Source organism: Equus przewalskii, chromosome 5 (genome assembly GCF_037783145.1).
Source record: "Equus przewalskii isolate Varuska chromosome 5, EquPr2, whole genome shotgun sequence".
NCBI classification, from domain to species: Eukaryota; Metazoa; Chordata; class Mammalia; order Perissodactyla; family Equidae; genus Equus; species Equus przewalskii.
In genome coordinates this window covers 35032029-35040912 of record NC_091835.1, presented here as the reverse complement: position 1 = coordinate 35040912, position 8884 = coordinate 35032029, and the positions used below count along the sequence as shown (strand labels likewise).

Here is an 8884-nt window from a genome sequence, read left to right as displayed (position 1 = left end):
GGGAACAGTAAGAGGACCTCCCTCCTGCGGGTGTCCTGAGGATTACATCAGTCAACGTGTACAGCATGTAGGACACTGCCTGGCGCGCCGTCCGCCATCGCTGGCTAACAGCGTTATCGCCTGAATTACATGTACCATCCCCCATAGAAATCGCTCCGTGGGGTTATATTTTCAGGTTTTGACCTTTGTCTTTGACGTTGTCCCCCTGGAATAGGGTTCCCAAGAAAATCAATGATCTAGTCTTAATCTCCTCTTTATTTGCAGGTGGTTACAATTTATAAATACACTCACCATTTTCTTCCCCCTCCAAAGCTCTCCCTATACCTGGTAACCCGACCCAAATCCCCAGTTTTTAGTGACTCCCCTTCCTCTCTAGGAACTCTAGTCCTCATGGGACTCCATCTTCATAAAGGGTCTACCTCAGTCCATGTGAAGTGCGGGCCCTCAAATGGCCTCTGAAGCTTGGGGATGCGCACCACGAATCTGTCAGAGGTCCTGGTGACATCCTCGCAAGTGACCATGTGGCTGGCTCCCCTCCGTGCCGTGCTTAGGGTGCGGAGTGCCATGGCGGGCAGCAGTTAGCATCGGATGCCCTGTCCGTGCCTGAAGCTGAGCTGGTGCAGCCCCAGGGGGCAGGGGGTGAATGAAGTCTCAGACCTGCCAGGCGGTGGTGAGCATCCTGTGGTGGGCACCGCACCCAGCCAGTGCCCGGCCTTGCTCTCCGAGGCCTGGCCCCTCAGGGTCTTCCCCCAGGGGCCCTCCCCAGGCCCTCTGTCCATCCTGTGTGGGTCGGGCTGCCTCAGGGAGAAGGTGCTCCTCCACCTCCCTTCTCTGGGCTTTTCCCAGACGCCATCAGGCAGGGGTGACAAGTTGAGTCCTTGGCCCTGTTAGAGGGCATGGCACCCCAGTGTCTCTGTCTCAGCCAGGTGCCAAGCTTTGCCATCTTCCTGGTAGGGTGTAGAGAGCCCGGGAGGGCCAGGGGTACCTTCTTCCGGGATGGGGTATGGAGGCTCGGGGGGAGCTGGGGGGTCGCCAGGGCCCCGTGCTCCCCCCAGCACTGGCCCATTGTAGATGTAGATGTTGCCAGTGACAGTCACAGACCCGCCAGTGACATGAATGCCGTTGGTACCTGTGGGAAGGGAGGCAGCGTGAGAGGGGCCGAGGGGGCACTGTTGAGGGAGGAAGGCCTATGTGCCCCCGTTCCTCCCGCTCTCCCTTCCCTGTCTCTGCTCCCATTTGCTATTGGTTTCTTGAATTCTGTGCTCATTTCTCTGTTTCTGGGTTTTCCGTCTCCTTCCTCTCTCTCGTTGGGACACTCTGGAGAGCTGTCGGAGTCTCTGTCTTGCCTGTTTTCCTCTTATTTCTGTCTGGCCCACACTTTCTCTTCCTGCCACCATCCCTCCCACCCTCCGCACCCCTCTTCTCCCTGCCACCTGCCCCAGGCTCACCGTGGGCCACGGGGCCTTGTTCTGGGAGCTCAGCCTCCAGCTCCCTGGCCTGGCCAAGAGGACTCTGCTGTTGTAGCACCTCTTCCTCCAAAGCTGGCGTCGTTGGGAGCCTGGCCAGGGCCGGGGACAAGTCTGCAGAGATGGGCAGAAGTGGCTCTACCAGATCAGGGAAATGTGGGCTGACCCTCGGAGGCTCCCAGCTTCCATCAGGAGCATTTGATTCCTCTCCCTGCAGCAGAGAGGCAGAGAACCAACCAATGATGTGGGCCTCAGACCCATCTTTCTTTAATTCCCACACCCCACCCCACATTTAGGTAGCTCATCACCCTCCTCTGCTCCTCATCATGCTCTCTGCCTCAGGGCCTTTGCACCTGATGTTCCTTCTTCCTAGAGTACTCTCCTTTGGATATCCTGATGGCTGGCTCCCTCGTTTCTTCAGCTCTCTGCTCAAATATCAGCTTATCAGAGAGGCCCTAGCTCTCCACTCTGGCTAAGGTAACATACCCTCATCCTTTACCACTGTCACTCACTGTCCCTCTACCCTGCTTCATTTAGCAGTTATCACCACCTGATACATATTTGTTTAACTTCATTCTTGCTCCACTGGCGTGTGAGTGCAGGAAGGTGGGTCCTTTGTTTTGCTCACTGCCATATCCACAGTGCCTAGAACAGTGGCTGGCACACGGTGTGCTCAACAAATGATTAGTTGAATGAATGAATGAATGTGGAAGCCTGCACACCCTTTTCCTGCCAACCTCACCTGGTTCACCCATCCCCCTCTGCCCCCCCCCCCCGCACCCCGCCTTCTCAGCCTTCCCCAGTACCTCTGGACGCCTCTTGAGCAGGGATCCTGCAACAGAAAATGAAATAGGTGTGGGGCCTCAGGCAGACCTCAGACCCCGGGCTCTCACCAGCCACACCCCACCGCGTTGTGTTGCTGCCCATCCTGGGGTCCCAGAAGAAACAGGCTCCCAATACCCTTATCTCCAGTCTCAGAATGGGGGGCTGGATGGAGATGATGTCTATGTTGGGGGCAGGCACTGGGAGGCTTGAGGGTGTGGAGGGCCAGAAGGGTTGGTGCTGGGGAAGTTACGTATTCCCAGCAGCCCCTCTCCCCCATCCCGGTGGGGACAGGTGCCCGGGCCCGCAGCCGGCTCCTTCCTACCCAGCTTTCTGCAGAGAGACGGGTGGCTCTTCCAGGTGCAGGCGAGGACGGTGGTGAGGAACAGAAAGGAGACCAGCGGCAGCAGGATGGCCAGCACCAGCATGGTTCCTGCCAGAACAGCAGACAGGAGGGGGCATGACAACTCAGAGAAGGGCGGAGGGGAAGGGAGTAGGGACAGCTTTCCAGTCTCTGGGCAACCCAGACAGAGGAAAGGGGAGCAGCTTTTCCCTTCCAGCCCTACTGCGGTCCCTAAAGGCAGAATTAGAGAAACTTCCCTCCGGTTACAGAGAAAGGGAACTAAGCTGGACTCGGGGAGGCCCTCCTGACAGCCAGGAGAAACTCTGTCAGGGATGGAGGTGTCTGGGGCTGGTGCAGGCGCCCACTGGCTTAGAGACAGGCTGTGGCAGTCTTGTGGGTGAGGACGGGCGCTTGGGCAGGTGGTGGTCTAGAGCTGGAAGGGGGAGCGGGAGGCAGCATGGGGAGGGTGGGGCTTGGGGCTGTGAGTAGACTCAGGCCACAGGGTAGGGCCACGTTTCCCAGGACTTGCCCGCCTTACAGAGAGGCCACGGTAGGCACCGAGGTTGCCCCCTGTACCTGTGAGGGTGTTTACAGGGGTGGGAGAGTCGGGGAGCCTCGCGGCTGAACTCTGCCTGTGGCTGCCTGGGAGCCACCCCCTCGCTCAGGGCAGGTTCCAGAAGGGGAAGGGAAAGGGAGCCTGGGAGTTGAGTTTCTCAGGCCCTGATGTGTAGTGGATAATTTCTGCCCTTCTCTGGGCCTTGGTGCTGCCGTCGACAGCATGAGTCTGCAGGGCCATCAGCTCGATGGATCGGGGAAGGGCCTGAAGGCTTGCATATTTACATACTGGGAGTTGGCTCTTTCTGATCCATGTAACTCTGTGTTTTGGGGGTGACAGAATGGGAGGCACGGTGAAAAAAATGAGACCTGGAGTCTTGGACACCTGGGTTCCTGCCCAGCTGTGTGACTTCGTCAGTCATTTTGCCTCTTTGAGCATCAGTTTTTTCATATGTGAAACAAGCAGTTTAGCTTACACATTCTCTAAAATGCCAATCATATTTGAAACATAGTTAAAAATCAATAAGAGGATATGGAAAAATACTTATGGCAGAGTTGAATGAAAAACCAGGTTACAAAACATTCAAATGACTCCACTTTTAGAAAAAAAATGATATGTATAGACATACATAGAAAAACGTCTAGGAGGATATATTCAAAAATGTTAAGAATGGCTACGCTAGGTGAATGGCTCTGTGGGCGATTTTTAGTTTTGTGTCTGAATTTTCTGATTTTCTCCAGTGAGTATGCACTACGGCAATGGCTTTGGAGTAAGACCTCAGTATGGGTCTTCATAACACCAGTTACCATGTGGGCAAGTCACGTGACCTCCCTGGGCCTCAGTGTCCTCATCCACTCAGTGAGAATAATAGGACCGCTTCGTGGGATCGTTGAGAGGATTAAGTGAGTCAGTGAATGTCAAGTGTTCACAGAGAGCCTGACATACAGCTCCCAATAAATGGAAACTATGATTATAAACATTTGGTAATTTAAAAACGTTAATAAAATAAACTCTCCCGGGGCTGGCCCCGTGGCTGAGTGGTTAAGTTTGCGCGCTCCGCTGCTGGCGGCCCAGTGTTTCGTTGGTTCGAATCCTGGGTGCGGACATGGCACTGCTCATCAAACCACGCTGAGGCAGTGTCCCACATGCCACAACTAGAAGGACCCACAACGAAGAATATACAACTATGTACTGGGGGGCTTTGGGGAGAAAAAGGAAAAAAATAAAATCTTTAAAAAAAAAAAAAATTCTCCCCCAGTTAATAACGGTTGCCATCATTGAAAACATCCTGTAATCGTTATTAGGCGAGGAAATCAATAACCCCAGAGAAAAAAACAAAAAAGAGCCAAATGTAGGATCATCTCTCTAACAATGAAAGTGTGTAATCTAATAAAGAGGAATTCAGTCTAGTAAACGGATTATATGATGGTGGCATGTCCAAAATGATGACGATGATGTCAGTTACAATTACATCTCAGTGTGGCAGTGTTCCTTGGCATAATATTAATATAATTATAAGTTATACGTGTGATCTATAACTTAAAAAGTATGTGTGTGTGTGTTTGTGTAAGTAAATTGGCTTAGGGATACTCCAGTTTCTCTTTATGGAACTTTTCTTCTTTCCCTGATTCTGAGAGGGAAGGGTTCATCTTTTCCCCATTTTTGTAGATGGTTGGAATTAAGGCATTTTCCCAGACCGCACCCCCCCACCCCTGCTCAGTACCCCTCAACCCTGGCCCCTCACCTGGCATCTCCGGGGACTCGGACGGATTTCTGCAGCTGGTGTCCGACTGGGCGGTGCCAGGAGCGGCCTCCACCAGGCCCTGGTCCTCACACCTGTGGAGGAAAGAGGCCTAACTCAAGTGGGCTGATGGCTGGAAGCAAGGCAGGTCCCAGGGAGTTGAGCACTGGGATGGAGTTGTCAGCAGCTGGGGCTTCTGGGAGGGTGGGAGGAACATGGAGGGGGCACGCTCACCTGGTGTGGGGCTGGCAGCGGGCGCTGGGGGAGGAGGTGTTCTGGAAGTACCCTGTCTTACAGGGAACACAGTTGCTGTTAGCCTCCCAGACTTCATCTGGCAGGAGAAAGGCAAGGCCAGCCAATGTGAGTGGGCAAAGGGAGGCCCTTGCCCAGTTGTGAGCTTCCTTCACTCCCACTGGATGCCCCCTCCCTGCACACCCACCCCATTCTGTAGCTGGCACCTTTCCGGATCTCCCCCTTGTCCCAGCTCCCCCAGTGCTGCGAGGAGTCCCCCCAAGCCCCTGTGCTTGCTCCAGGTCCATTTCTCTGTAGCTCCCTTCTGTGAGCCTTTCCCAGGGAGTAAGAAGAGGCATTTTACGCTAAAGAGAACTACCCGGGGGCTCACCATGGACACAGTGCCATGCTCCCTGCCCTCATTCACAATCACCCGAGCCCAGCCTCCTTCCTGCCCTCTGCCCTCAGGGACCTCTGACCTTTGGGCTCGGCTTCGGTGCCAGGTGGGCAGTCAGAGAGTGGCTCGCAGTGTACACACTCAGGGTCCCGAAGGACACAGAACATTCCTGGCTGGCAGCGGCACTGGGTTTTCTGTTTGCCAGTGCAAGGTGCAGTCTCCTCGAAGCCCAGCACTGGTGGGGAACGGGAGAGCTCAGCCTAGGGGCTGGGCTTCAGGAGATCCCAGCCCGCCCCAGGCACACCCCACTCACTCTGGTCACAGGGGCGGCACAGCTGGCAGATGGACAGATGGTTCCAGTGCTCGTTGTACGAATTTTCGGGACATGTGGCACAAACTGTGTTCTGGCCACGGGTACATTCAGCTGAGACATGCGTGCCTAGGATGTGAGTGGGGCAGTGGGGGTGTCAGGGGACTGGGGTTCCACCCTTTCCTCAGCCGCCTGCTGTGTGACCCTGGGCCTGTCCCTCTCGGTGCCTACATATGAGGGATTCTCATTGCCTGTCTCTGCCAGCCAGCTCTCCTGGGAGATGGTGTCCATCTTCCCTCCGAGGCAGCGAGGTGGACTGGAGGCCCTTGCAGCCCCCCTCCCTGTCTCAGCCTTCTTGGGGACGTCACCTCTTACCTGGGGGGCAGCGGGAGCAGCAGACCTGATGCTTGGCCTCGTAGTACTCCTTTTCCTCGTCCTGGCAGGTATGGTTTTCCGTGTGGTATGGGGGCACCTTCAAGGGGAGGTGGAAGTGGGGGAGAATTATTCAGGGGTCAGCTCGGGAGGGCAGAGGGACTAGAGAGAGGGCTGCCCAGACCCTTCTTCCCTACCCAGGCCCACCCCACCTACCTTCACAGGCCCCTCCCTCACCGATCTGGGCTGAGATGCTGCCAGCAGAGCGCAGAGGCCCAGCATGAGTGGCCCCAAGGCCAGGCCGCAGGGGGAGGTGGCCGACGGCAAGCGCATGGCGGCCGGTGGGCCAGTGGACCAGATGGGTGGAGGCCCCGGAGGAAGGTGGGAGGCCTGGATGTGCTGGGCAGGGGTGGCAGCAACCTCCCGAGCCCAGGGGCAGGGACCCAACTGGCCGACGTGCCCCCGGGGGCCGGAGCGGCCGGGCCTGGCCTGGCCTCCGGGGCGCCAGGGGCTCCAGCGCCGGGCTCAGGAAGTGGGAGTGGAGTGAGCCGGCCACGGGGCGGGGACAGGGAGCGCTGGGAGCTGAGGCCGGCTGTCTGTCGCAACCGGGAAGAGGAACAGGCTTGGCTGCCCGACGCAGGGCGGGAGGGGGCGGCCGGGAAAGCACGTGAGGGCAGCGGGGCCGGAACCCGGCCTCCTCCCTTCTTCGGAAGTCTGACAGGGAGAGGAGGACGGCAGGGCCGGGCCTGCCAGCGGGACAGGGCCGCAGAGCCAGTGGACAGTCCTCAGATGGGCCTCCGGGAGCCCAGCTGGCGCAGAGCTGCCCAGGGAACAGCGGGGCTTGAGACAGAGCAGGGTCCAGCCGGGCGCCAGATCTGACAAATGGAGGGGCCTGGGCCTGACAAACATGGGGCGTGCAGAGAGCCACGGAGACCCAGGGACGCCGGCCAGACGCAGCATCTGGGAACCAGAGGGCCTGGTTGGCAGTCTATCTGGATTCGTGGGTTCCTGCCCTATTGTGTGACTTTTTAAATAAGCTATAAAAGAATACGGCAGCCAGCTCTCCTCTCCCCAACCCAGGCCACATATCAGTGGGCACAGGTCACCTACAATACACTCCAGAGGGGGCAGTGGCCCCTGCTCCCAGTCCTTAGAGAATGGGAAGGATGTGCAGAAACGAGTTTCAGACAGCAGGGGCCAGCTAGGTGGAGTTGGGCAGCCACAGCCCTCAGTCCCAGCTTCCTCGGCCAGGAGCCTCTGAATCCTCTGAACTGGAGGGAGCTGACAGCCCACCAGTCCAGTCCCCTCACCTTAAGGATGAGAGGACCGAGGCTCAGGGTGCCAAGGAGAGGAGACCAGGACTCCAGGGGTCTTAGTCTGGTCCCTGCCCCCTTTCTCCCTGTCGTTCCCTGCAACCCATTAACACTACCCCCATGCCCACCCATGGTGACTTGCAGCTGCCTGCCTTCCTCTCCCTTGTGCCAGCCTCTCTGGCCTCCAAGTTTCTGTGCTCCTGGCTAACTCCCACTTGTCCCTGAGTGTCACTGGGGCTCTGGGAAGCACCCCCACCCGAGGCTGCATAGCCCCCAGGTAGACTGCTCTCCGTGACCTGCTGTTTATTGTCTGCCACACCACCAGGCTGGGGGCTTTGCGGTGGCCTGGACCAAATTCTTTTTTTTTTTTTAAGATTTTATTTTTCCTTTTTCTCCCCAAAGCGCCCCCCCCCCCGCCCCCCCGGTACGTAGTTGTGTATTTTTAGTTGTGGGTCCTTCTAGTTGTGGCATGTGGGATGCCGCCTCAGCATGGCCTGATGAGTGGTGCCATGTCCGTGCCCAGGATTCGAACCAGTGAAACCCTGGGCCGCCAAAGCAGAGCGTGCAAACTTAACCACTCAGCCACAGGGCCGGCCCCTGGACTGAATCTTTAAATCTGCATTCCTAGTGCTTAGCGCAGAGTCTGGCACACGTCACATGCCCAGTACATGTTTACGGAATAAATGAACGATGACTTCTCCATGTCACAGAGCCAGTCCCTGGCAGAACCAACCTAGAGTCCAAGTCTCCTAACTTCTGGGTCCCAGCTCATTCCAGTAACCACTTTACGTCCTTGTGACTCAGGGGTGCCTCCACTGGCACGAGGGGCTGACTTACTCTCTTGAGATAGGTCACCTGGGCATTGTCCCTGTCCCCTCCCTGGAGGGCCTTGTTCAGCACTCATCCTTACCCTGGTTGGTCAGACTGGCTGGACAGGCCCTTGATGGACGAGCTGGGAAGTCCTGGTGCAGGGGTGTGCCCGGGCAGGAGGGCTCACAGAAGGGTGAAGGGGCCTGCCTAAGCCCTAGACATTTCACTCTCCTCCCCTGGTGCAGGCCTAGGACCTGCCCTCCGCTGGCACACGTTTATACAGATGGGCCAAGGCTGCCTGGGAAGGGAAGAAATGTCAGAACCGCGTGCACTGCTCAGGGCTGTGGCTCATTCCAGGTCAAGGGAATTGGGGGCTGAGAGTGGACTCACCACTGAGTGTTTACATGCGTAAAGGTATGTGTGAGTAATGGCCTTAGACCCCTTTTTCTCTTTTTTCTTTTTACTCTTTATTATGGAAATTCACACATAACATAAGGGAAGGAGAGAAAAATAATATTGTGAA

General features: G+C 56.7%; 1 protein-coding gene and 1 long non-coding RNA gene across 4 annotated transcripts in view; one reads left to right on the top strand and one right to left on the bottom strand.

The window, feature by feature from the left end:
* Nucleotides 1-237: 237 nt before the first annotated feature.
* On the bottom strand, nucleotides 238-6891 carry LTBR (lymphotoxin beta receptor). 2 transcript variants are annotated; one of them, XM_008513928.2, is made up of 10 exons: nucleotides 6455-6891; nucleotides 6242-6338; nucleotides 5870-5995; nucleotides 5639-5791; nucleotides 5163-5259; nucleotides 4932-5023; nucleotides 2614-2721; nucleotides 2273-2298; nucleotides 1449-1677; nucleotides 238-1129 (listed from the first exon to the last, which is right to left on the bottom strand). In XM_008513928.2, exons 1-10 carry the CDS (start codon nucleotides 6569-6571, stop codon nucleotides 888-890), a joined length of 1287 nt encoding a protein of 428 aa, XP_008512150.1. In that variant the 5' UTR covers nucleotides 6572-6891; the 3' UTR covers nucleotides 238-887. The 2 variants fall into 2 exon arrangements, with proteins under 2 accessions (XP_008512150.1, XP_008512151.1); XM_008513929.2 differs by having other exon boundaries at nucleotides 6476-6857.
* LOC139083322 (uncharacterized) overlaps nucleotides 5863-8884 on the top strand; it is a 5942-nt gene continuing 2920 nt past the window's right edge. The window contains exons 1-2 of one of the 2 annotated variants that reach the window (XR_011539954.1): nucleotides 5863-6002; nucleotides 6135-6309. This is a non-coding gene — a long non-coding RNA (uncharacterized lncRNA). Of the gene's footprint in view, nucleotides 6003-6130; nucleotides 6310-8884 lie in introns of both variants that reach the window. The other variant, XR_011539953.1, reaches the window with a different exon arrangement.